This window comes from Trifolium pratense, linkage group LG2 (genome assembly GCF_020283565.1).
Source record: "Trifolium pratense cultivar HEN17-A07 linkage group LG2, ARS_RC_1.1, whole genome shotgun sequence".
Classification (NCBI taxonomy): Eukaryota; Viridiplantae; Streptophyta; class Magnoliopsida; order Fabales; family Fabaceae; genus Trifolium; species Trifolium pratense.
Genome location: NC_060060.1, coordinates 47285225 through 47312504, shown reverse-complemented (window position 1 = coordinate 47312504; position 27280 = coordinate 47285225). Strand labels below are relative to the sequence as shown.

At 35.5% G+C, this 27280-nt stretch overlaps 3 protein-coding genes and 1 long non-coding RNA gene across 4 annotated transcripts; 1 reads left to right on the top strand and 3 right to left on the bottom strand.

Moving 5' to 3' along the window:
• Window positions 1–1946: 1946 nt before the first annotated feature.
• On the bottom strand, window positions 1947–4173 carry LOC123905947 (protein ROOT PRIMORDIUM DEFECTIVE 1). The gene has a single exon (XM_045955753.1). The coding sequence runs from the start codon at window positions 3972–3974 to the stop codon at window positions 2562–2564; it is 1413 nt and encodes a 470-aa protein (XP_045811709.1). The 5' UTR covers window positions 3975–4173; the 3' UTR covers window positions 1947–2561.
• A 2434-nt stretch (window positions 4174–6607) lies between these two features.
• Window positions 6608–8753, top strand: LOC123905946. Its single transcript, XR_006808650.1, has 3 exons — window positions 6608–6993; window positions 7998–8137; window positions 8332–8753. It is a non-coding gene; the product is annotated as an uncharacterized LOC123905946 (long non-coding RNA).
• A 2586-nt stretch (window positions 8754–11339) lies between these two features.
• LOC123904814 (homeobox-leucine zipper protein HDG1-like) lies at window positions 11340–14538 on the bottom strand. Its single transcript, XM_045954425.1, has 6 exons — window positions 14200–14538; window positions 13932–14033; window positions 13621–13833; window positions 12631–12802; window positions 12014–12369; window positions 11340–11732 (listed from the first exon to the last, which is right to left on the bottom strand). Exons 1-6 carry the CDS (start codon window positions 14536–14538, stop codon window positions 11340–11342), a joined length of 1575 nt encoding a protein of 524 aa, XP_045810381.1.
• A 7712-nt stretch (window positions 14539–22250) lies between these two features.
• Window positions 22251–26803, bottom strand: LOC123904813 (homeobox-leucine zipper protein ROC6-like). Its single transcript, XM_045954424.1, has 8 exons — window positions 26592–26803; window positions 25944–26061; window positions 24842–25528; window positions 24578–24679; window positions 24282–24494; window positions 23569–23740; window positions 22910–23306; window positions 22251–22617 (listed from the first exon to the last, which is right to left on the bottom strand). Exons 1-8 carry the CDS (start codon window positions 26801–26803, stop codon window positions 22251–22253), a joined length of 2268 nt encoding a protein of 755 aa, XP_045810380.1.
• Window positions 26804–27280: the final 477 nt, after the last annotated feature.

Below are 27280 nucleotides of genomic sequence, written 5' to 3'. Positions count from 1 at the left end.
GATGCAATGGACAATGTAAACAAATAATCGGTATTTATAGGCGGAAATCACGAACAGTAACATACTATTGAGAATATTCTTATTCTACCAAATACAGGGAATAAAAGAATAAACAAAGATTTTGCTTCAAAAAAAAAGAATAAACAAAGATTCTTACCCAATCTGGTTTGCAAAACAATAAATGCGTTTGAAACAATTTGAAAATCGAATCCCAAACTGGTTTCCAACATAGCCACACAAGAAGATGGAACTGAAAACCCTAAACTTGTGTAATTCAACCAGTGTTTGAAGCCACTAAATGCAAGGATTTTGAAAAACAGCCTGTTTTTGCTTCCTACAGTATTCTTTGAAGGGGATTCTATTGTTAATAGATAGGATAACAACTTAGAAATAAAATTTGCGTAGTTTCTCTATTATCTACATCTTTATATCCTTGAAGATGGAAATCTGTCATTTGAAATAGTTGCATAATATGAATCTCATATTTCAAATGAGTACATTTAGTAAGTAAAGATACAATGATCAAGTTTCCCGCTAATTTCTTTTGAAGAACAAACATTATGTCTATCTTGCTAGGTAATTTCTGCCACAAAAAACCAACACAGATAATTCTTCCTTTGGAGCGGTTGATATCCAGTTCTCTATAAAAATCGTGATATCTTTATATTCATTCCCCTGCAATCAATAAGACTATTTAGTTAGAAGAATTGAATGCAAATCAACAAAGGTTATGTTTCAGTGTATTAGAAACTTTTATGAAGGGTATCAACTTCTTGATGATTTACAACCTCTTCTTCATGTTTTCTTTAATATTCATTGACAAAAAATAAAATCATTCTCTGTTTACGGTCAATGTGTAGTTCAAGTTTAAAATACCACTACAAATGTAAAGAGTGTATTACTATTACCAGTCTTCAGTCTCATGGCTTTTAAAATAATTCAAATCCACTATTTCAAATTGGAGATTTGAAAACAATAAAGCATTTTAAAGATAAATTGGATTGGAAAAAAAAGAAGAGAGAAGGAAACTGTCAAATGGCATTAGTCATTACATAAACATATAGAACTTAATTGGGAAAGTTATAGAAAATATAAGGCACCAGTAATGAAGTAAGCATATTGGTGGTTTACCTCAACTTAATTAGTCCCTGTCATGTATAACCTACATAGGTCCTTGATACACCAACCTCTGAACAAACAATTATATAGAGGTTAAAGACATGTGACAAAAATTGAATACCAATATATTGTAAAGCAATCTTTGGCACGGTAATGCAACATACTTATTGAACCAAATAGAGATCACTTTATAATAACATGCTATGAAATCATGGAACTATGAACTTCCAATTTAGCTAATCGTTTTCCGCGCTCTTAGCCTTTTGTTGTGACTGTGTTCGTGTATTTAGATTTGTAACAAAGCAAATTGTACAAATAGAAAAAATTAAACTGATAAATCCTTAGATTTACCTGTTATAATTGTCTTCCGATGATATCCACTGAATTTTGTTGCCTAGCTACATTACCTAATCACCTATCACTGTATCAAGCATTCAAAATATCTTGAAATTGGACCAGTGACTTTAAATTAAATTTAAAAGGCAGAACAGTGGAAAAATAATCACCTACCTATTATTATTGAATCAAACTTACCAAATCAACTATTATCAAGCATGCTCAGTGTCATATCTATACAATTGTACAAATTTGGGTCTGTAACCTTCATTCGGCTAATATTTGTACACGAACTTTGAATTTCCATGAATCACACCCAGGAAGAACATCCCACAACATGTCAAATTGGGTTGCCATTTCAAAGAGCAATGAATAACTGATTGAGCCTCAAATGCAATGGACAATGTAAGCAAATAATCGATATTTATAGGCGGAAATCATAAACAGTAACATACTATTGAAAATATTCTTATTCTACCAAATACAGGGAATAAAAGAATAAGAATTGATTCTTACCAAATCAAGTTTACAAAACAATAAAGGGGATTCTTGCAAAGATTTACAAAACGAATCTCAATTAGAAAGGATCCAAAACCATTGCAAAGTAATCCAAGGACGCCACGCAAGAAGTAGATACAGAAAACCCCAAAATCGTGTATTCCAACAGTGATATAAGCAACGAAAGGATTTTGAAAAATCCCCCGTTTTGGCACTCTACAGTGTTCTTCGAAGCGGTTAATATTTTAAAAATTTGTATAAATAAGGACACAATTTCTCTAACATATCATAACAAGTTAATAACATCTTTAATTTTATTTATCGAGCAGGTTGAGTTAACATGGAATCTTGTTTGAAGATGGTGTTGAAGATAGTGGTATTGCTTTTTGCTGTTATGAGCACACTACTACTTGGAGTTGGAGGTGCTCAAGGGACTGAAATTTCAAAGGATGAACAAAAGGCTTGCTTGCCATTTTTACCATGCTATAGGCCAGCCCCATGTTGCAAACCTTTATTGATGATGAAAATTGCCACGACAGAGAGTGAATTTCCTTCAAGAGACTTCTCAACTGCAAAATCGGAAAAATCCTAAGATTCTCCAAATAATCTCACTCAAGAGATTTCATTTGCATTGATACACTATCATCAAAATCATCATCCTCGTCTCCAGAATCAACATCAGAACCAATATCCGATGACAAATCATCTTCTGCATCCTCAGCTTGCCCCACACCATCTCCACCCTTTAAGTCTCCACAAGCATCCTCAACATAAGCTCGAGTTACTTGCCCCATCTCATCATCTAACTTGCTCCTCCTATGCCCAATCAATTCCCTATCAACCGTAGCTTTCCGTGGGCTCAAAATCACAAGCTCGGCAAGCTTCCGCCGCGCCAAATATAAATCATTAGGCTCAACTAACTCACCTTTCCTATAAGCCTCCCTAAGAAAAACAGTGTGAAGCTTCCCATTATTCCCTCTAGTGGAAATATAGAAAATCCCCTGATGCTGAAGTAAAAACTCCTTCAACTTCTTCGGCAAGTTCATCGCCATCCGAAAATGCGCAATCCTCTCCAAAGTAATCTTCTTCTCCACAGTTAAGGATAACAATTCATGAATGGTAGCAACAGCCCTTTTCTCCATTCTCTTTTGTGCTTCAATGGACCTCAAATCATAGCCAGAAACATCCTCATAAGGTGACCAATAAGGTACCCTTTGCCACTTCCACATTGCAACTCTAAAATACTTGCCAATCTTAAAACCAGGTGGAAAATCAATCAAAAATGAAAACCTAATATCTTCAGCTTCACTACCTCTCTCTCTATAAACTCTCTCCCTAGCATCTTCAATTGCACAAGTTGCTAACTTAGGGTCATATTCAACAAGCTCAATGTACTTGTTTCTAGTTTCTTTAGCATCAACTAAGCGAAAAAATTCAGGATACCTCAAAACAACCGAGTATTCAAAATCATCCGGTAATCCAAGGGCAGAGCGCGCAATCCTCACGTGCTCCAGGCGCAACCGGCGATCATTCGACATCATGAGCATCTTACGGAGGCGTGTGACAGCGTGTGAGAGCTGATCCGCAAGTGCAAGACGCTCCTGTTCAATCTGGAGGATTGCTTTTCGGGTTAACCTGCAGAAGAGAATCCGCTGAACCGGGTGCTCGAAGATTTCGAACACATGTGGGAATTTAAGAATAAACGCGCTTGATTCATGGCGCGTGAAGCCAATTCGAAAAGCTAAGGTTTCAAGACGAGGAATTGCGATTGATTGGTTTGGTTCAGAGAGTATAAGGCTCTGAAATTTGAGAACTTTACGAGTTTTCTTCTCGATTTCCATGTAATTATCGTAACCATGATCGCGAATTCGTAGTTGTTTTTTAGGGATTGATGTGGATTGAGACATTTCTCTAATCGAATTGAAATAGGGATTGGGATTGTATTGCTGGTGATGAATACATTGAGAATTTTCGAGATTTTGCTTTATGAATTTGGTGATTCGAAAATTGAAGATTCGCATTTTTAGGGTTTTAGGGATTTAGGGTTTATGTGATGATTCGGCTATGGAGTGTGAACTGAACTGTGAAGTGAGGTTACTGGTTAGAGCGGAAGGGGTATTTTATGAAATAATTAGAAGTATAGGGGATGTAGAAATATATGAAGTTTTGAGGGGGAGATTGTAAATAATCTCGATTTGTTTGAATTTTTCTCGTTACCCCCTCTTATGTTTCTTTCTTTTCGGAATCTATTTTCTGTAGCGAAAAAATTTCGGATTCCATTTTCTCCTTTCAATCTTTTCAAATTTTGATTTCTTGTTGGTTGGTTTGTACACACCGCTCATTTTGCAACCTAGCATAAAATATTATTTTCTTCTAAATGATCGTAATCAGATTTCTCTATTACAAGAGTAAATTTGAACTTTGTAGCTTCACCACAAACCCAATTAATTATTTCATCTCAATCCTTAGATTTTTTATTCATTGCAAATTGAGCACCCGTGTCTACAACATGCACCTCAGGTTGAACAATTTTAGGCTTCAAATCAACGACCACCTCCGATTCATCAATGCCAGGCTTCAAATCAACTGAATCTTTATCAATTTCAGGTTTGAAAATAGCCACTTTCATTTCATATGACGCTTTGATTCACCAACCATAATACAATTGTAGGGATGGCAATGGGTAGGGTATGGGTAGGGTACTATAGTACCCATCCCCATACCCGCGGATTGAAAAAATACCCGTACCCATCCCCATACCCGCGCGGGTAACAATTTTTGCTCCCGTCCCCATACCCTATGGGTATCTAGGTACCCATACCCATACCCGTTACCCACATTTTTACTAAAAATAAATTGATCAATCATAAAATATCATATAATTTTAATAGAATTAAAAAAAATTAAAGATTTTAATATTGACTAATGAAAATTATAAACAAAATTATTACTAACCTTATGTTAAAGTCCATATTTATGTTAAATATTCACATTATTTTTATATTATGTTATAGATAAACATTTTTATTAAAAATATGTAATAGTTTAGTAGAGTTGTATTGTTTTAAATTGATTTACATATATTATAATATACTAATATAAATAAAATAAATAAATATATATTATGCGGGTATGGGGCGGGGTGGGTACTAAGGTACCCGTACCCGCACCTATACCCGTTCATTTTTGCGGGTACCCTCTGGGTATGGGTCAAATTGCCATCCCTATACAATTGAATGGCTAAACATACAATTAAATGACCAAAATTGGGTTCCAAATATATGTTTCCCGCAGAATTATGCAGCTTCTGCATATTTCAATTCCAGTTTGAAACGTAGAATCCGAAGAAGTTTCGAAAAATAGAAACCAAATTAGTAATTTTGGAAAATATTTTATGAAGTATACCGGTGCAAATTATGAATTTTGAAACTAATAATTTACAAAAAAATATGTTGAAAATGCACATTACCTTATATTTCAAACGAAATTCAAGCCCGTATCTGAGGGAGGGCGACGACCCTAGGTCCATAAAAATAAGTCTAAAATTTGGGTCCCAAAAAAAAAAATTTAGGGGATTAATAGGCCCGACAAAAAATATATACGAAATTCTTAGTTTTTTGTCTGCTGCTTTCTCTCTAGGTGAACATATAATTGTATCAAGTATCAATTATTTTTTTTTTTTTCACCCTCTGGTTCCTAGAAGAAGGGGGCCCTAGTAGTCCAGAGTTCGGGGTGAGTTCTGACATCAATATCAATTATGAATTTTGGTACAGTGATATTTGATATGGTTAATAATTGATGAATTGATACAATGATACGTAAAAGTGTCAATGATTAAATTCTCTATGTGTGTGTATCTCTTACTAATATCAAGTATTCAATTCTCCGTCAAACGGCCTTCGTACTACTTTTTCTGTTTTTCATTACTACAGGCATGCAAATTCTTTTCTTCTCGTAATCTCGCTGCATATCAACACATACACATCGTCTTCCTCTATTTTTCTCTCTACAAGTCTGCAACTCATCAGTCATCCCTAGTTTTCTCTTATATACTCCATCCGTACCACAATATATGTCACTTTGGTACTTTTACGCATAGTAAGAAATGTAATTAATGTTGTATGAAAAAGAAAAATTCTGAGTTGATTTACAAAATTGTCCTTCATTTATGATTAGGAAAAAATAAATTGAAGAATTGAAAGAAGAGGGAGTAATAAATAGTTGAGGGTATAATAGGAAAATAACATTAAATGTTTCATTGGTAATGTAAAATAACTTATAATTTGATACAAATTTTTTTCCTCAAAGTGACGTATAATTTGGTACGGAAGGAGTAACATATTGATGTAAACACAATTATTAGTGACTTTTCATGATTGCATTTAGAAATGGTGGTAGAAATTGATTTGTAAGAGTCACTAGTAGAAAAATGACTTTTGGTTTGGAGATACCACTACCGGTATGTGAATACCAGTAGTGAAATACATTTGACCAAAGGATTCCACTACTGATATTTTGAAAACGGTAGTGGAAAGTTCAGAGACAAGGGATTTCACTACCGGCTTTGCTAAATCCGTAGTGGAAAGTAGACACGGTGGCAATGTCGTAATTACGTGCAAAATTGTTTTAATTATCTTCCACTACCGATCTAGGATTCACCGGTAGTGGAATCCTAATAGTGTTATTAGTTTTTTCATATTCCCACTTTCCACTACCGATCTAGCTTATCACCGGTAGTGGAATCCTAATAGTGTTAATTATATTTTTCATTCTTCCCAATTTCCCTCATTCTGCAAACGCGAAGAAGAACACACTCTCCAATCCAATCGTCCCAATTCTAGTTCTCCCTAATTTGTTCCTCAAATCGTCCCAATTTCTTCAAATCAAACACTCTCCAATCGTTCTCCAATCATTCTCCAATCTCTCCAATCTCCAATCGTCCCAATTTCATTCGCGGTTTCATTCTCCAAACCCTAGACGGAACGACGAACCTGCAAACGCTTAATCGCCTCCAAATCTCTTCGTTTTCATTCGGTAAAGGTATGAATAAATCAAACTTCCCCCAAATTTCATTCGTTTTCGTTTTCATTCGTTTTCTGTTTATGGTTGATCTTGTTTTCATTCGTATTCGTTTTCATTCGTATTCGTTTTCATTCTTTTTCTGTTTATGGTTAATTGCTGGTAAGAAAAACACGCATTTTTCTCATTCAGTACATTTTGGTAGCATTGAATGAAGATTGGATATTCTAAGTTCACGTTTTAAATTGTGAAGGTTTTAAATTGGATATTCGTTTTCATGTGTTTTGGGTTCCTGTTCTTCATCTCTTAGTAAGTTGTTTATGGTTATGGTATCTCTAGCTAAACAATGGTTAAAAGAAGTGAAAAGTATTAAGCAGAAACAGAAAATAGACAACATGTGATTAGAAGAAAGTTAAGGATAATTTTCCTTCTGGTCTTTCTATGTTAATGTTTGTTATGTGACAAAGAAAATGGTTAGTGTTTTTTTTTCCTGATGCTATGTGTTACTGATAGTGACCCAATTTTGGGAGGGTTTTGTGTTTTTTTCTTCCACTAGTTGAATTCAAAGGTGATCTTAAGTAAAGTTACTTTTCACTTTAACACATAATAGTCTGCTTTTGGTATTTATTGGTTGAATAATTGACTTATATTTAGGTAGAATTAATACATAATTGATTCTATCGGCGTGTAGGTAGAATTTGAATTGAATCTTCTAACTGTTTGGTCCATAATTCCATACATGTTCAGCATTATTTCGAGAGATTAGTTTCCGCAGTTATATGTAGAGAATATTGTATTTATTTGGTTTGCTTGAGCCCACTGAGTAGGAGTTTGTCTAGTCTAATTCTATTTTAAAGAGTTTTTGTTTGAGCAATAACAATCCTTTTTATTTTTTCAATTGTTTTTCTGTCAGCAGTTATCATGTAGTTCTGGTACAAAAACAACCCAGATCATGTATGAATTGAGGGTTGATGCTTTTCTTAGATCATGTATGAATTGAGGGTTTCAATGCTTGTGCTTTGCAGGGGTGGAGCTGTTTTCTGTGTTAGGCGGTGGTTGCTGCTCCTACGTGTTGACTGCTGCTGTTTAGGGGCTGGTGTTGCTGTTTTTTGGTGTTGTCCTCTTTGTTTGAAGTTAGAAGGTTCAATCACGGTCTCATCTACAGGTACCGATTCTATTTCAAAACATATATAGAAGCTATAAACTTAGATGCAATTCAAATTACTATGTAAAAATTCTGCTATATGCAAATTCTGTTATAGGCTATGAATTTTTATTAAAATAGGGCGAGAGAATGTTTCGCAATAGTAACAACCTAGTCATTCCTTTAACTTAGAATGCATAAATTTCGAAACGTAGGTATGGACCGTAGTTGGATGAGAGCTAATCGATTAAGTACTGAGTACAGACATGGAGTGATGGAATTTCTACAGTTTGCGGAAAGTAATGCTGAACTAGAACGTCCTCCTCCTGAATTTCCTCCACTTTTTCTATGTCCGTGTATAAATTGTGCAAATAAAGAACCAAAACGTACTAAGAAAGAAATCATGAATCATCTAATTTGTGACGGGATTTGTCAAAATTATACACAATGGATATGGCACGGTGAAGTAGTAGCAACGCCAAGTGTGTCCCATAGAGAAAGTGGTAGTGTGGATATCGATGATCGACTAGAAGACATGATGCGTGATATTGGAGAAGATTCGTTTAAGAGGGCGCATGTGTATGAAACTTTATGCAGTGACAAGGATGAACCATTGTATCCGGGATGCACAAATTTTACCCGTTCTGTCAAATTTGAGATTCTGCAGGGTGATGAGGAATTGGTTATTAGCTTTAGTTTGAGTCTTGGAAGCAGATCAGGTGATGGAATTGGTAATTTGGCTCGGGTGCATCCCACTGTTTTGGACTTGCTGTTTTGGACTGTCATGGAATTGGTAGTTTGAGTTGCTGTTTTGGAATTGGATAGAGCTAGTTTTGATTTTTGTGTATATTAGGGGGCTGTATGCTTGGAATTAGAATAGATATAATTAGTGATAATGTTAAGTTTTGTGATTTTAATGTATTGAATGTGTAACTTGTTAGGAATTGACAATGAATTGTGGAAAATAATATTCGAAATTATGACAATTTTCTTTTGCGTTATTACCTACTAAAAGAACGTATAATTTATGCGCCGGAAGGGCGCCATATATTAATATGCAGGCACAGGAATTAAAAAAAACAAAAAAAAACAAAAAAACAAAAAAAAAAACTAACATACCACTACTGATATTTATAACAATCAGTAGTGAAAACCATACATACCACTACGGGTATTTGTAAATACCCGTAGTGGTATCCTCAATTCTAAAAAAAAAAAATTAAAACCACACATACCACTACCGGTATTTACAAATACCGGTAGTGGAATCCCAGACTCTAAAAAAAAAAAAATGAAAACCACACATACCACTACGGGTATTTGTAAATACCCGTAGTGGTATCCCAGATTCTAAAAAAAAAAAACTGGAAACAATACATACCACTACGGGTATTTGTTAAATACCCGTAGTGGTATCCCAGATTCTAAAAAAAAAAAACTGGAAACAATACATACCACTACGGGTATTTGTTAAATACCCGTAGTGGTATCCCAGATTCTAAAAAAAAAAAACTGGAAACAATACATACCACTACGGGTATTTGTTAATACCAGTAGTGGAATCCTCAATTCTAAAAAAAAAAAATTAAAACCACACATACCACTACCGGTATTTACAAATACCGGTAGTGGAATCCCAGACTATAAAAAAAAAAAATGAAAACTATACATACCACTACGGATATTGAAAATACCCGTAGTGGAATCTCATACATACCACTACGGGTATTTGTAAATACCCGTAGTGGAATCCTCATAAATTTAATTAATAATACAGTAGAAACCTGACATACCACGACGGGTATAAAAAGACCCGTCGTGGAAAGTATTGACTTACAACGACGAGTGTATTTACTACCGGCCGCGGCCAGTAGTGGAATCCCTATTTGGCCGGTAGTGGAATCCCCTTTCTGCACTAGTGAGTATTTTGATATTAAATAAAAAGTTTAATGTTTTTTGAAAATTCAAATTTTTTATACTACAATTATTAATTAGGGTCCAAATTGTAAATTCGCCCTTAGGTCACCAAAATCTTAGAAACGGCCCTGACAAAATTAGTGTAGAATATTTTTATCAAGACTCCAATATTGATTGTAGACGTACCCCCAAAACCCTCAACATAAGGGTTGAGATTGAGTGGGGAAGAAGAAGTGAAAGTATAGTGGATAAAAGTTGATGTGAATGCTTGACTTGCTTTCAAAGCCTTTTTAGGCTAACTCTTAACTAAGTCCCAACAACGGCGAGAGTTTATTTAAAAAAAATAGGTTACAAATTACAACAATTTAAATGATTTACAATTTATTTATATGTTTTTTGAATAAGAAAGATGGATGGATCAAAGAGAACAATTCATAATCAAACAATAACTTGATATTTTTAAAATGTTTAAGAATTACTTTTGAAGTATAATAATAAATTTTATAGATTTTTGTTAACTTAAAATCAAGATAAACTACATTCGTAAAAGCTCATTTGAAGCTCAAACACACATATTTTGATCAATGACGACCATGTCAAATTTATAAGAGTTTAAGCATAGATATTGTCCGTGTAAATTAATTTTATACCGACAAACCAATAAGAATGATTCAACCTTTCATATCATATCATATCATATCAAAAAAATGAAGTTAAGAAAAGTAATGTGACAAAAAACATAATTGTAATTGGTCGCCAGTAGATATTCCTTTTTCTCAATTTATATAAAACGTACATTTTAATCATTTGAAAATTTAACAAAATCATGATGTTATGTGGTTTCACCAAACTTTCTGTCAATATAATTATACACTAAAACTTTTTTCTATCAAAATCTGTTTTAACTGTTCAGACCAAAAAAAACTATTTTAACCGCATAAATTTTGCAACCAAACACAAAAACAGCACTATAACTTACCTAAGGAATCGATTTTTCTTTTATTTTTTTAAATCCATAGAAAATATTTTTTTTACGAACCATAGAAAAGGCTTAGAATATAATATCAGAAATGATCATATATCATGCATTCAAGAAGATAACAACCAGCATCAAATTCATGCAAAATATTCACTTTAGCTATAAGCAAAGTAATAAGCATGAACAACAACATAAAATCCCAAGAGATGAGACCCTTAAATATTGTCTCAGCCTTTTCCAACTCTATAATGTAAACTTTTGATATGTTAAATTTCTAAAGAAAAATAAAATTTAAAATTCTTCTACTTTCAAATTCTTCATCAATATTCATTCAACTCCAAGAGCCTCTTTGACCTTCTTAATGGTGCATGAGATGAGTTCATTAATGCTTTCAACTGATTCATATGCGAACTTACTTGTTGGCTGGCTATCCAGTAAAATTTGTAATTGTAATCCAAATGTGAGCAAGCATCCGTTGTTGTTGTTGTTGTCGTCGTTGTCGCTGCCACTACCGTCACTTGAAGTTTCGATGATGGTGTTGTTACTTGAATGGCCATCCGGAAGAATTGAAAAGCCAGAAGGAAAAAGAGGAACAGATGAAGGATCTCCACCATTCAAAAGCATGCTCAAGGATTGCATGCTGATCGGAGAATACACGATCATCGAGCCAAAACTATCGGTCCATGAATCTTGTAGATATAGCATGTTGCCCGAATTAGCCTAAACAAAAACAAAAATTATTACGACACTGAATAATTTGGTCACACACATAACAATACATATTATTTAATTATTTTAAAAAGAGAAATGTTATGTAGACACACTTTTTGAGACAAAAATACACATTTTTTAATTCTTTTTTTTTCCACTTTTTCTTAATTATGTGCATGTAACCAAATTAAATGTCTAAATGCCAGTGACTATGAAGTATTCCTCTCTAAATAAACACTAAGCATTTCATATGGTTAGTTCATAAACATAATGGGAAAAAGAGCACTTACAAGGATAGAAATTGAATTTCCAATTTCTTCTCCTTTAGCAATGTGGACCATCTCATGCTCACCATTGGACAAAACATCCCATTCACCTCTCATTTGTGCATCACAGAGGAAATCAAACACCATTTTCCGCGACACCGGCATCCAAACAGAAGTTGAAGCACTTAGCACAATGCTACGATTTTCGCCAGAGGCATCCTGAATTAAACGGGACATGAATCTTATGTCGCCATTGCGCAAGTTATTAATGGGAAGGATGTCCCATTGGGAAGCCGACGAAGGACAAATTCCAGACCAGAAGTAATCGGACATATGCTGCGCAAGCTTTGACATGGTTCTCTTGCCAGATGGGCATATGACTGAAAAAGAAAAAGAAGCATGGCCATTAAAACGGGAATCAATTTCATTTTAACCATGTTTGTGAGTAAAAAAGGGTTAAACTATAGCGTAGGCACTTTAAATTGAAGGCATGTCTGGTGTGCAGCATGTTTCAATGTCCTACACTGACGTGACACTGACACATGTTGCATTCAATTATTCCATATTCTCAAATTATTACCAACGTGTCAGTGTCATGTCTATGCTTCATAGATGTTAAGTGAAATAACAAAGTTGCATACCTTCAGGGTCTTGAGACGGTACGGCAGACATGAGGATGGCATGGGATTCACAGTGCCTCTTGAGAGTTGCAACCCATCTATGAGCACCAAATGCCATGCCGGAGTTAACCAATGGACGATAGATTTGGTGGACAGGACTCTCATCATATTGAGAATGATCCACCCAAGTTATCTGCAACATTTTGTAAATTAGGTTCAGTCAATTTTGTTTATTACATAAGTTAGATAAACCATAGTTCATACTTGACAATAACAGAAATGATGAAACCTATGATACACATTTTAAAAGAGCTCTATTGAAAAGATTGAACAGAAAGTTAAAGAAAAAACAAATTTCAAGAAAATACACAGCATAGTTACATGATTACACAGTATAATTAAACAGATATTAGGAATATGTGAAATGTAACCATTTAATTTTGAAAAGTTTTTTAAGAAAAATGATTTATTCATTGTTGTGCATATTTCATTTTGATTTATTCCTGCTTGAAGAAATTTAAGTATATATCAATTGAAGAAATTAATAATATCATCTAAATAGGTTACTTATTTAAAAAGATAAAGATTTGATTCAAAATGAAAGCTCAAGATACATGTATCCGCGCGTGCGAGAGAGTTAAGTAGTTTTGTCATTTTGCGAGAAAAGAGTGCCACGTGTAGTTAAGTCATAAATAATAAATAAAAACGGGGATTTAAATTTAGAGAAATGCTTTTTGCCGCGAAAAACAATCATGAGTTACATAGCATGCAATTTAATTAACACAAACTTTATAACACCAATGCCTCCTTTATTCCACCAAATCTTTAACTTATACTGATTCAGATTGAAGCACGTCGATATTCGTGATTCTAATGAATGGTTATATGTTCGTTAGCAATGCAATTAACAAATTGTACTCTTGTGTAAAAAGTTTGTTTCATTTTAAACGAATTATCGTAAACGAAAAACAATGTATAAAATTTGATTTAGATAAGCAGTAATTAAGTTACCTTGCAAAAACCATTGGGCATGTCCTGCAAAATACAGCCAGAGGGAAGCTTCTTACAGCTCATGTTAGGGTCTCCATTGGGACAATTACGACCAAAGTCGAACGAAAAATCAACGACAGCCCATTTACCATCAGCATGCTGCTTGCAAAACCTGATGAATTTGTATTCTCGAACCGGCACCAAAGGAGTAGGCAATTGAATCTCAGCATGCATCTGAAAAGCATAATCAAATTCCTAATCATTTCCAACTTCCATCCAAATATCACAAAGTCAAGCAAAACAAACCAATACAATGAAGATCTGAAAAATACCAGTTGCATAGATCCATTTCTGGTTCCATCAATTCCATTAGATAATACATCCAATGTTTCAGCTCCAACAATCATAGACGGAAACATCTCCGCCCATCGATCCTATAAATAAATAAATAAATAAAATGTACTCAATAATCATGATCAATCATTAATCACTTCACGTCAATCATAAATCAGTTCACGTTAATCATAAATCATGGTTTAAGATAAATCTCAAATAAATCAGTTAAACTTGATATAAAATCAAGACAGTTAAATTTCATACCGCATCAAGAAATGTTTCAATCAGTGCAGCAGTGTTGGTGCATAACAGCACAGTCTCTCTTGTAGCTTCAGTTACAAAACCATTTGGTTTCGGAGAGTTAAAAGAAGAACGCCTCCGTTCATACTCGTCGTGATTAAACACTTCTTTCTCGTTGTCTGGACTCTTGATCCAGAGAATGGAATCTGGTTCTGCCAACTTGATTAGTTCCTTCATAGCATCTAAGGCACACACTCGAGCCAGTTTCTTCTTCAGTCGAGCATTTTCAGCTCTAAGCTGCTTTTCCTCACAACTGCTGCATGTGATTGGATTTTCCATAGCTTCTTCGTTCATCGTCACCATCACTGTTCTCAGCTCGCAGCAGCTTCTGGTTTTTCTTTTGGTGGTCAGATATTTATTTTGTTGGTGATTAGCCATCTCGTTTAATATTAAGTATTTATACTAGAAAAAAAGACCTAAGTATTTATTTATTAACAAAAATTAACATCACAATTTGTTGATTTTTCTCTTTAGGCCCCATCGTTCTTTTTTCTTCTGAGATTTTACTTTTTTGCCCTTCAATAACTTCGGTTGCTACGAACCAAATTTTTTTTTGTCTTAAAAAAAAAAAATTCGATTTCTGTTAACCGAATTTGAACTAGAAAAAATTTAAACTAGAAAAAACTGAAAACATCCAATTTGTTATGAATAGTTTTGTTGGTCATTGATCCATCATCCATGTTATCATAGGCCCAATGTATTATCTTATATTCTTTCTCATTTTTCTCCTTCATCTCTATTAATATTTACTTATGTTTAGAAATAGTTTTCTAAGAGGTTGCAATTGAAGAAGGTATTTTTCAAGTCCATCTCTCATGATTTGTTCCCCAATTGTATACGACAATTTCGAGTTAGAAAACAAGTATCAAGTTCTTCCAAAATTTGTAGTAGTACATAATCATCAAAATCTTTCATGCTATACGTACGATGGATAATTAATTCAACTAAAGAAGAAACTCAAGCTTGCAAATAATGTTATCAAACGTAACAAATAAAAATAAAATAGGAGTATTTTTTTGGTCTAGTAGGATCGTATTTTTTAATAAAAAAAAATCCAAAGTAAGATAAATTGTATTGTTAAAATTAATCAACAATCCTCTATAACAACCAAGTGTACCAATAATTTAAGTTCTAAAATGATCTCCATTTCTCGCCCCCGGGAGTATTATTTCTCAATCCGGGTCCCTACAAATTCTCACGGTTCCCGCAAAGGTCCATCATCAGTAAAAAAAAGGGTAAAGTAATGTTTACCCCCTCTAATATTAGTGAATTTTGGTTTACCCCCTTCTAATATATCTTTTTCAATTACCACTGGAATGTCAATATTTTTTCCTTTTAGTCTCTCATGGAATATGCTGCCTTAAGATTCCACATAAATCATGACGTAACACGCTTAGTGAAGGGGGTAAACAAAGATTCACTAACATTACAAGGGGAAAAAAGACAGTATTAAGCCACCATATTCAATTTTTATATTTTTAAGGTAGTAAATGCACAATTTTAAAGACAAAATTTTCTTTTTAATTTACTTAACTATTGCCCCAGAGGCATTGTTTAGTATTTTCCATCTTTTATTAACAAACTCACTATAACATAATGCATGTTCTTTTTTTTTTTTTACGTAAGTCTGCATAATAGAAATAAAATAGATCACACATACAGGCGCCGCTAATTATAAAGAGAACAATTCAATCAAACAATAACTTGATATTTTAAAAATGATTTTTTTTAAAAAAATAAAATAAAATTGGCATGTTAGTTTGAGAGGTAGAGTTATTCTTTTAAACTCGTCCTTAACTCTATACTCATTTTTTACCTATCTTTCATGAAGATTCCTGTGAAGATTTGGAAGGTATTGTTAAATTGCAAAGACAATACTTGTGGGGTGGTACTAAAATGGATAGTAAGATTGCATGGGTTGGCCGGAAGAATGTTTGTAAACCTAAAGCCGATGGAGGTCTTGGAGGTAGACCGATGGGTTTTAGAGCGGACTTCATCTTGGTGGAGGGATGTTTCTTTGCTTGGAGGTACAATCGATACTATTGTTGAATATTTAAATTAATTTTGGGTTTGTTAGTTTTGGGCCTTAGGAAGTTTAAGCCCAAACTTAGTAATAAGTAGTAAGTCTAAAGAATGTTCTAGAGATATGTAGAAATAATTAGTAAAAGTTATAATATGTAGTAGTAGAGAGAAGTGTGTAGAACTCTCTCATAGAATTATGTAGAACTCTCTCTTAGAAGTATGTAGAAGAGTCTCTAGGAGTATGTAGAACTCTCCCTTGAAGACTATAAATAGGGGAGAGGTAGTCATTTGTAAACCAAGCAAAAAAATTACAAACACTCAATAATATAAGTAGCATTCCCTTCCAACAAATTTCATATCCTCTCTCAAATACTTAAACACTTTCTCCACCTATTAAAGCTTCCTTCCAACAAAGTGGTATCAAGAGCTTGAAGGTCCTCCTAAAGATGGCGAATAATGGTGTTCCTCTCCAAGTCCCGATGCTCACAAAGAGCAACTACGACAATTGGAGTCTGAGAATGGTGGCTCTCCTTGGCGCACACGACGTGTGGGAGATAGTCGAGAAAGGCCTTGTAATCCCAGAGAATGAAGGTACTCTATCTCAAACTCAAAAGGATAGTTTGAGAGACTCAAGGAAGAGAGACAAGAAGGCTCTCTGTCTAATCTATCAAGGATTAGATGAAGACACGTTCGAGAAGGTCTCGGGAGCAACGGCGGCTAAAGAAGCATGGGAGAAACTTCGAACCTCTTACAAGGGAGTTGATCAAGTGAAGAAGGTACGTCTTCAAACACTAAGAGGAGAGTTTGAAGCTTTGCATATGAAAGAAGGTGAACTTATCTCTGATTACTTCTCAAGAGTTTTGACGGTTACTAATAATCTAAAAAGAAACGGAGAGAAGTATGATGATGTAAGAATCATGGAGAAAGTTCTTAGATCGGTAGATCCAAAGTTTGAGCATATTGTCATTGTCATCGAAGAGACAAAAGATTTGGAGGACATGACAATGGAGCAACTTCTTGGGTCATTGCAAGCTTATGAGGAAAAGAAGAAGAAGAAGGAAGATATCGAGGAGCAAGTACTCAAGACACGAGTCGATTCACCTAGAGAAGAGCATGGTCGAAGCAACCAAAGACGAGGTGGCGCTCGAGAACGTGGACGTGGTCGTGGATATGGAGGCGGACGAGGTTGGAGGCCTAATGATGACAACAACCAAAGAGGAGAAATCTCATCAAGAGGTCGTGGGAGAGGATCTCCAAAACCAAGGTACGATAAGTCACGGGTTAAATGCTATAATTGTGAGAAGTTTGGGCATTATGCTTTCGAATGTAGAGCTTCTGGAAATCATAGAGTTGAAGAGAAGGCCAACTATGTTGAAGAAATAAGGCAAGAAGATGGAACATTATTGTTGGCGCACAAAGATAATGAAAGAGGTGGAGATAATCAATGGTACCTTGATAGCAGTGCAAGCAACCATATGTGTGGGCGAAGAAGCATGTTCGTAGAGTTAGACGAATCAGTGAACGGGAACGTGGCTTTCGGAGATGAATCAAAAGTGGCAGTGAAAGGTAAAGGAAACGTTCTCATCCGCTTGAAAAATGGGGATCATCAATTTATTTCCAATGTTTACTATGTGCCAAACATGAAGAGCAACATCTTGAGTCTAGGACAACTCTTAGAGAAAGGTTATGACATTCAATTGAAGAATAATAACCTTTCTATAAGAGATCATTCAAACAAGTTCATTGCTAAGGTTCCAATGTCAAGAAATAGAATGTTCGTGCTCAACATACAAAATGATGTTGCGCAATGTCTCAAAATGTGCTACAAAGAAGAGTCGTGGCTTTGGCATCTTCGATTTGGGCATCTTAATTTTGGAGGATTAGAGTTGCTCTCTAAGAAGGAAATGGTTAGAGGGTTGCCTTACATCAACCACCCCAATCAAGTATGTGAAGGATGTTTACTTGGAAAGCAGTTCAAAATGAGCTTCCCTAAGGAGTCGAGCTCAAGAGCGCAAAAGCCGTTGGAGCTCATACATACAGATGTGTGCGGTCCGATCAAGCCAAGATCACTCGGTAAGAGTAACTACTTCCTTCTCTTTATTGACGATTTTTCAAGAAAAACATGGGTGTACTTTTTGAAGGAGAAATCAGAAGTGTTTGAAAACTTCAAAAAGTTTAAAGCCCTGGTTGAGAAGGAAAGTGGTCTCGTGATTAAAGCAATAAGATCCGACCGAGGAGGAGAGTTTACTTCAAATGAATTCCTTAAGTATTGTGAAGACAATGGCATTCGACGACAACTGACGGTACCAAGATCCCCCCAACAAAATGGAGTAGCAGAGAGAAAGAACAGGACAATCCTTGAGATGGCGAGGAGCATGCTAAAAAGCAAGAGACTACCAAAGGAACAGTGGGCAGAAGCTGTTGCGTGCGCTGTTTATCTATCAAACCGTTCTCCGACAAGAAGCGTGTTGGGAAAAACACCACAAGAAGCATGGAGTGGAAGAAAGCCTGGAATTTCCCATCTAAGAGTCTTTGGAAGCATAGCTCACGCTCATATACCGGACGAGAAAAGAAGCAAACTGGATGACAAAAGTGAAAAGTACATCTTTATTGGTTACGACGCCAACTCCAAAGGCTATAAGCTCTATAATCCTGATACGAGGAAGACTATCATTAGTCGAAATGTCGTTTTCGATGAAGAAGGAGAGTGGGATTGGAAAACAAGTAATGCGGACTACAACTTCTTTCCACAATTTGAAGAAGATGATGTGGAACCAGAGGAACCAAGAGTAGATCCCGCTACCCCTCCGGCTTCACCAACTCCGAGTTCTGAAGAAGGAGAAAGCTCTAGTGAAAAGACTCCTCACTTTAGAAGTTTGCAAGAGATTTACGAGGTAACCGAAAATCAAGACAATCTTACTCTTTTTTGTCTATTTGCGGATTGCGAGCCCATGAATTTCCAAGAAGCATTTGAGAAGAAGACTTGGAGAACTTCCATGGACGAAGAGATCAAGGCGATAAAGAAGAATGAAACATGGGAGTTGGTCTCACTTCCAAAAGGGCACAAGGTAATAGGTGTAAAGTGGGTGTATAAAGCAAAGAAAAACTCCAAATGAGAAGTTGAAAGATACAAGGCAAGATTGGTGGCAAAAGGATACAGTCAAAGAGCCGGCATCGACTATGACGAGGTATTCGCTCCAGTTGCTCGATTAGAAACTGTTAGACTAATCATTTCATTGGCAGCTCAAAACAAGTGGAAGATACATCAAATGGATGTCAAGTCAGCCTTCTTAAATGGGGTCCTTGACGAAGAAGTCTACATTGAGCAACCACAAGGCTACGAAGTCAAGGGAGAAGAAGAAAAAGTCTTGAAGCTAAAGAAGGCACTCTACGGGTTGAAACAGGCCCCAAGAGCTTGGAATGCTCGAATTGACAAGTATTTCCAAGATAAGAACTTCATCAAATGCCCATATGAGCACGCACTCTATATCAAAGCGCAAGGCGGAGATATTTTGATTGTGTGCTTATATGTAGATGACTTGATCTTCACGGGGAACAATCCAACCATGTTTGAAGAGTTCAAGAAAGAGATGACAAAGGAGTTCGAGATGACCGACATTGGATTAATGTCTTGTTATCTCGGCATTGAAGTGAAACAAGAGGATCATGGAATCCTAATCACTCAGGAAGGTTATGCTAAGGAGGTACTCAAGAAGTTCAAGATGGATTATGCAAACCCAGTTAGCACGCCAATGGAATGTGGAATCAAGCTATCAAAGCACGAGGAAGGTGAAACAGTGGATCCATCACTCTTTAAGAGCTTGGTTGGAAGCTTACGATATTTAACATGTACGAGGCCTGACATCTTGTATGCGGTCAGAGTTGTAAGTCGATACATGGAGCATCCAACAACAACTCATCTGAAGGTAGCAAAGAGGATTCTTCGCTACATCAAAGGTACAACAAACTTAGGCTTGTACTACTCTGTTTTTGATGATTATAAGCTCGTTGGATATAGCGATAGTGATTGGGGAGGAGACGTGGATGACCGAAAAAGCACAAGCGGCTTTGTTTTCTACATTGGAAACACAGCTTTCACATGGATGTCAAAGAAACAATCGATTGTCACTCTTTCCACATGTGAGGCGGAGTACGTGGCGGCCACTTCATGTGTTTGTCATGCAATCTGGTTGCGAAACCTGTTAAAGGAGTTAAGTCTGCCGCAAAAGGAGCCAACCAAGATATTTGTGGACAACAAGTCAGCAATAGCTTTGGCAAAGAACCCGGTGTTCCATGATCGAAGTAAGCACATTAATACACGCTATCACTATATTAGAGAGTGTGTCTCTAACAATGATGTGAAGTTGGAGTACGTGAAGACAGATGACCAAGTAGTTGATATCTTCACCAAGCCTCTCAAGCGTGAACACTTTGTCAAATTAAGATATTTACTTGGAGTAGCAAAATCAAGTTTAAAGGGGGGTGTTGAATATTTAAATTAATTTTGGGTTTGTTAGTTTTGGGCCTTAGGAAGTTTAAACCCAAACTTAGTAATAAGTAGTAAGTCTAAAGAATGTTCTAGAGATATGTAGAAATAACTAGTAGAAGTTATAATATGTAGTAGTAGAGAGAAGTGTGTAGAACTCTCTCATAGAATTATGTAGAACTCTCTCTTAGAAGTATGTAGAAGAGTCTCTAGGAGTATGTAGAACTCTCCCTTGAAGACTATAAATAGGGGAGAGGTAGTCATTTGTAAACCAAGCAAAAAAATTACAAACACTCAATAATATAAGTAGCATTCCCTTCCAACAAGTTTCATATCCTCTCTCAAATACTTAAACACTTTCTCCACCTATTAAAGCTTCCTTCCAACAACTATCTCATAATCACAATGTTACCACCGTAGTGTCAAAATTTCTGTTTTAATTTATTTAACTATTGCCCCGGAGGCATTGTTTAGCATTTTCCATTTTTTTACCAAATAAACTCACTATAACATAATGCATTTTTTTTTAACATAAATATGTATAATAGAAAAAATAGATCATACAGACAGGCGTGTCTGGCTTCTAGTAAATTATAATGAGAACTATTCAATCAAACAATAACTTGATATTTTAAAAATCATTTTTTAAAAAAAAAAATAAAAAAATACGCATAATAGGTATGTTAGCTTGGGAGGTAGAGTGATTCTTTTAAACTCGTCCTTAACTCTATACTCATTTTTTACATATCTTTCATGAAGATTCCTGTGAAGATTTGGGAAGGTATCGTTAAATTGGAAAGACGATTCTTGTGGGGTGATACTAAAAAGGATAGTAAGATTGCATGGGTTAGCCGGAAGAATGTTTGTAAACCTAAAGCCGATGGAGGTCTTGGAGGTAGACCGATGGGTTTTAGAGGGGACTTCATCTTGGTGGAGGGATGTTTCTTTGCTTGGAGGTACAATCGATACTATCTCATAATCACAATGTTACGTGATTTCACAATACTTTCCATCAATATAATCACAAACTACAACTTTCTTCAACAAAATCATTTAACCACATAAATTTTGTAACCAAACACAAAAGATGAAATAAAATCATGCATTCAAGAAGATAACGACCATTAGCAAATCCATGCAATATTCACTTTAGCTATAAGCAAAGTAAGCATGACCAACATAATAATCTTTTGGACAAATTTAATCAAAAAGGCTGAGACAAATCTCTCAAGTAACAAACAAGTCAATAAACGAACCAACCAAACACAAAGCAAAACCAATTAATTGCTTTTTCATGGTTCATTCTTGACTCACGAGTTTTTCATCACAAGAGAGACCCTTAAATTATGTTTCAGCCTTTTCCAACTATAATCTAAAATTACAATACATCCAAAATATATCAACTTTTGATATGTCAAATTTCTAAAGAAAATTAAAATTTAAAAAAGGTTCAAATATTCCATGAATGTAATAAAAAAGTTTTATTTCTAAATCAAATTCTTCATCCTCATGCAACTCCGAGAGCGTCTTTGATCTTCTGAACGGTGCATGCGATGAGATCATTAATGGTATCAACGGAATCGTTTGTTAGCTTACTTGATTGAACATTGGTCAGCACCATTTGTAATCCAGCTGTGAGCAAGCATCCGCCATTGTCATTGTCGCTTCCACTGCTGCTACTTCCGTCACTTGAAGTTCCAACGATGTTGTTGTTACTTGAATGGCCATCCGGAAGAATTGAAAAGCCCGAAGGCGACAGAGCAACAGATGAAGAATCGCCACCGCTCATCACCAAGCTCAAGGAATCCATGTTGATAGGAGAATACACAATCATTGAGCCAGAACTATCAGTCCATGAATCTTGCAGATATAGCCTATTGCCCTCGTTTCCATTCGCAGCCTAAAAAAAGAAGAAAAAAATAATCAAATTGTTGGAAAATAACATATAAGCCGTTCATCGGGTGAAATATTGAGAAAATAAGTGCACATAAAAGTCTAGGCATGAAACTCCTATGTGTCTAGACATTTTGGACAATACTGATGTTTGAGATTCGCAACGAATGATCAAATTATAAGTTACCAAACATGTTATTTATCGAAGGGTGTGCGGTTTGAGAGGTGCAAATAGTAACCTAAATAAACACTAGACATTTCAAAATCATGAACATAATGGAAAAAAGAGCACTTACAGTATTAGCACCGAGGATAGAAACGGAATTTCCAATTGCTTGTCCCGTAGCAATATGGACCATCTCCTGCATTGATCCACCACCGGACAAAACATCCCACTCGCCTCTCAATCGTGCATCACGGAGGAAATCAAATACCCTTTGCCGCGACAATGGCATCCAAACAGAAGTTGCAGCACTTAGCACAATGCTATGATTTTCACCAGAGGGATCCGAAATTTTTCGGGACATGATTCTCACGTCACTGGTGCCCATGTTATTAATGTGAAGCATGTCCCACTTGCAAGCTGACGAAGGACAAACTCCAGACCAGAAGTAATCAGTCATCCGCTGCGCGAGCTTTGACATGCTTCTCTTGCCCTGTGGGCTCATGACTGGAAAAGAAACATACATGCTCATCAAAACGGGAACCAATTTCAATTTTACAATGTTTATGAGTGTAAAAAGTGTTCAATTATTTAGCACGGACACTTTAGATTGAAGGTGTGTTTGGTGTCTGACATGTGTCAATGTCCTACACTGACATGACACAGATACATTACATTCAATTTTATCAAATTATTAATAGTGTCGAAGTGTCAGTGTGATGTCTGTACTTCATAGGTTTTAAGTGAAATAACAAAGTTGCATGCATACCTGCAGATTCATCAGATGATACGGGTGACATGAGGATAGCAAGGGATTCACAGTGCCTCTGGAGAGTTGCAACCCATCTATGAGCACCAAATGCGATACCGGAGTTAACCATTGGACGAAAGATTTGGTGGACAGCACTCTCATCATATTGAGAATGATCCACATAAGTAATCTGCAACATTTAGTAAACTTAGAAGTTAGCAGATTAAAATAGAACTTTGGATAATACTAAAACAACTAGCAAGTATAATGTGCATTAATTAAACAGATATTATGTCAAATGTAAAATGCTTAAACCATTTAATTTTGAAAAGTTTCAAAATTCGTTTGTTGGTTGTTGTGCATATCTCATATGATTTATTGCTGATTGAAGAAATTTAAGAAAATTAATAATATCATCTGATAGGTTACTTATTTAAAAAGGCGGTTAACTAAAAAAGATCTGATACAGAATGAAAGCACAAGATACATGTTTCCGCGCGTGCACGTGTGAAAAAGTCAATAATAAAGACTAGTGATTTAAATTTACCGGATTGTACTCTTATGTAAAAAGTTTATTTTCTTTTAGACAAATTATCGTAAACGAAACACGATTCTAATGACAAACTACAGCACTATCAATGCTTGGTAGTATTGTGAAGGTTATAAAAAACATATTTAAAATCATAGGAAAATCAATGTTTAAAATTTGATTTAGATAAGCAGTTAGTTACCTTGCAAAAACCATTGGACATGTCCTGCAAAATACAGCCAGATGGAAGCTTCTTACTGCTCATGTAAGGGTTACCGTTGGGACCATTCCGACCAAAGTCGATGGAAGCATCAACTACAGCCCAAACACCTTCAGCATGCTGCTTGCAAAACCTGAGGAATCTATATTGCCGAACCGGGACAAATGGAGAAGGCAATTGAATCTCTGCATGCATCTGTAAAGCATAATCGAATTCCTAATTAGTTCCATCCAAATATCGAAAAGACAAGCAAATTAATACAACGAATAGAAACATACCACTTGCATAGATCCATTTCTGGTTCCACCCATTCCATTAGTTAATACATCCAAGGTTGCAGCATGAGCAATCATACATGGAAACATCTCCGACCACCGATCCTATATATTTGACACAAACAATAAATACAACTTATTTAACTAAATTTCTTGTGTACTCGAGAGTCGAAACTAAATGTGCATCATAGTCAAGAATCATAAATCACTTCACTTTAAAAGTAACTTAAAACAAATCATGTTTATTGCGAAAGTTGTGTGACATACCGCATCCATGAATATTTCCGCGAGAGCGGCACTGTTGGTGTATAACAGCCCAGTTTCTCTTGTAGCTTCAGTTACAAAACCATTTGGTTTTGGACTGTTAAAAGGAGAACCAATCCTTGCATACTCGTCATGGTTCAGCATTTCCTTCCCGTTGTCTGGACTCTTAATCCAGAGGTGGGTGTCAGGTTCGGTCATTTTGATTAGCTCATCCATAGCAGCTAATGCGATTTCAATAAGCACAGCTCTCTCCTGCTGGGCATCATTTCCGATCATTCCCATTGGTGATCGCATTACAGAATTTGACGGTGGAGCTCCCATAACTCCATCTCCCATGTCAAATCCCATTGGCAGCGACATGTTGAAATTGCTCGGACCAACAATTCCATTCCTTCCCATACCAAATTCAAAACCTGCATTCGGATTCTGCATAGACATTCCAGTCAATGCAGAGACTGGACGGCCTAGGAACTTGTTGGACAAGGTACACACTCGAGCCAATTCCTCCTTCAGTCGAGCATTCTCAATTCTAATCTGATGTTCCTCCATTGAAATTTGTCCAGGAATTGCCGGGCCGCCACAGTTGCTGCATATTGGATTTGCCATAGCTTCCTTCATCACACTGTTCTCAGCTCGGAGCTTCTCATTTTCCTGCCTAAGAATCATGTTCTCATGACGTTCCAATTGCGTCTGATTCAAGAAAATCAATTCATTTAGTACAGTATATCAATCAATGATGGATCCTTAATTTTTTTTTTTTGTTTTGAAAATATGATGGATCCATAAATTGTAAGTTATAAAAGCAATACTTAAGTATAAATTCTAGTACGGGAACCAAATATATAAATATAACACAGAGACTAATTTCGATGCAACGTCAGTGTAAGACTTTATACATGTCAACCAATCACAAATCATCCTTTGTACGACTTTTAAAACACGTTTTCAATGCACATATGATTAAAGTCAAATTTATTTAAACCGTGTAACGTATATGCTAGAGCAATTAATATAAATCGAAAAAAGTTTGAAATCTCCCAATGTCTAAGTCATACAACCATCACTAATACCAATTGCATCAACAAGCTAAAGATTCAAATTTTACCTTCATTTGGGTTCGTCGATTCTGAAACCAAAATTTGACTTGCTTGTTCTCCAAGCCAAGCTTCTTGCTAAGATCAGCGCGCTGCTTCTCATCAGGATGAGGACACTCCTTGAAGAAACTGAAAACAATCAAGAACAAAAATCAGTATTAAAATCGTCCCTACCTAATAATTCGGTCATAAGCAAAAAACTCGTATAAAAACCACTCATAGATAATTTACAAATTAATACATGAAGTCTAGGGATCCAACTAAAAACGTTATTTCAGCGACCTACAGAGTAATTAAACCATTGATGATTACAAACCACTACCGACAAATTCACGGATCCAACAATATAATTACAAGCCACTGCCGACAAATTCACGGATCTAACAATATAATGACAAACCACTACCGACAAATTCACGGATCGATCCAATTGCAAACTTTTTAAATTCATGACCTAATTAAAAAACCCGATATAGTTATTTCAGAGACCTACAGAGTAATTAAGTAGATAATCAATCATGTAAAGACATACGACACCAACAAATTAACGGATCTAATTGCATACTTTTTAGTTATTTCAGAGACCTACAGAGTAATTAAACCGTAGCTAACCAATCACATTATAATAAAAAGATTGCATAATTGTCGTAAAAACATACTTTTCGAGCTCTTGAATTTGTTGAGGAGTGTGTCTATGATACTTCTTCTTCCTCTTGTTTTGTTGATGATCATCACCAGCATCAAATTCATCACCAGAAGCATCAAAATTTTCACTTCCAGACCTACTTTCAAAATCATCATCCCTCATCCTACCCATCAAACCAGAATCAAAATTTTCTCCAATTAGTCCCATCTCACCATTTGCTTCCATTTTCCTACAATGCAAAATAAATTCACATAAACCACATCAACATAACATAACATGCATAACCAACAAAATGCACAAACTACAAATCATACTCAAAAATCATAATCATTAAAAATAATTAAAATAAAAGAGTGATATTGAAGTATACACAAGTTAGAGATGACTCAACAATGCAAAACAGTGGCTAACAAATGGTTCTATGAAGAACTATGAACAAAAAAAAAAAAAAAAAAACATACCTTTAAACACTACCAAGCTATAACAATTTCCCAACCAAAAAGCAAAAACAAACAAAAACAAAAGTTTATGCACCCTGTTGTACCTCTCTTTTTTTCTCCAGGTTATATTCAGAATATGTCACTATAAGGCTATCACAATTTCCCAAGGCACTTTTCACTTCTGGATTCTTTTACTAAAGTTTGACTTTTTAGACTATATTGAAGACTATATTGAGTTAAAATATACAAAATATTATATTTT

Coding starts and splice junctions, on each gene's coding strand:
- LOC123905947 (XM_045955753.1), bottom strand. CDS start 3,974: ATGCGAATCTTCAATTTTCGAATCACCAAATTCATAAAGCAAAATCTC.
- LOC123904814 (XM_045954425.1), bottom strand. CDS start 14,538: ATGGTGACGATGAACGAAGAAGCTATGGAAAATCCAATCACATGCAGC. Junction 14,034..14,199: donor TTGAAACATTTCTTGATGCG/GTATGAAATTTA, acceptor ATTTATTTATAG/GATCGATGGGCGGAGATGTT. Junction 13,834..13,931: donor GAAATGGATCTATGCAACTG/GTATTTTTCAGA, acceptor TATGCTTTTCAG/ATGCATGCTGAGATTCAATT.
- LOC123904813 (XM_045954424.1), bottom strand. CDS start 26,803: ATGGAAGCAAATGGTGAGATGGGACTAATTGGAGAAAATTTTGATTCT. Junction 24,495..24,577: donor GAAATGGATCTATGCAAGTG/GTATGTTTCTAT, acceptor TATGCTTTACAG/ATGCATGCAGAGATTCAATT. Junction 23,307..23,568: donor ATCATCTGATGAATCTGCAG/GTATGCATGCAA, acceptor TTTCTTTTCCAG/TCATGAGCCCACAGGGCAAG.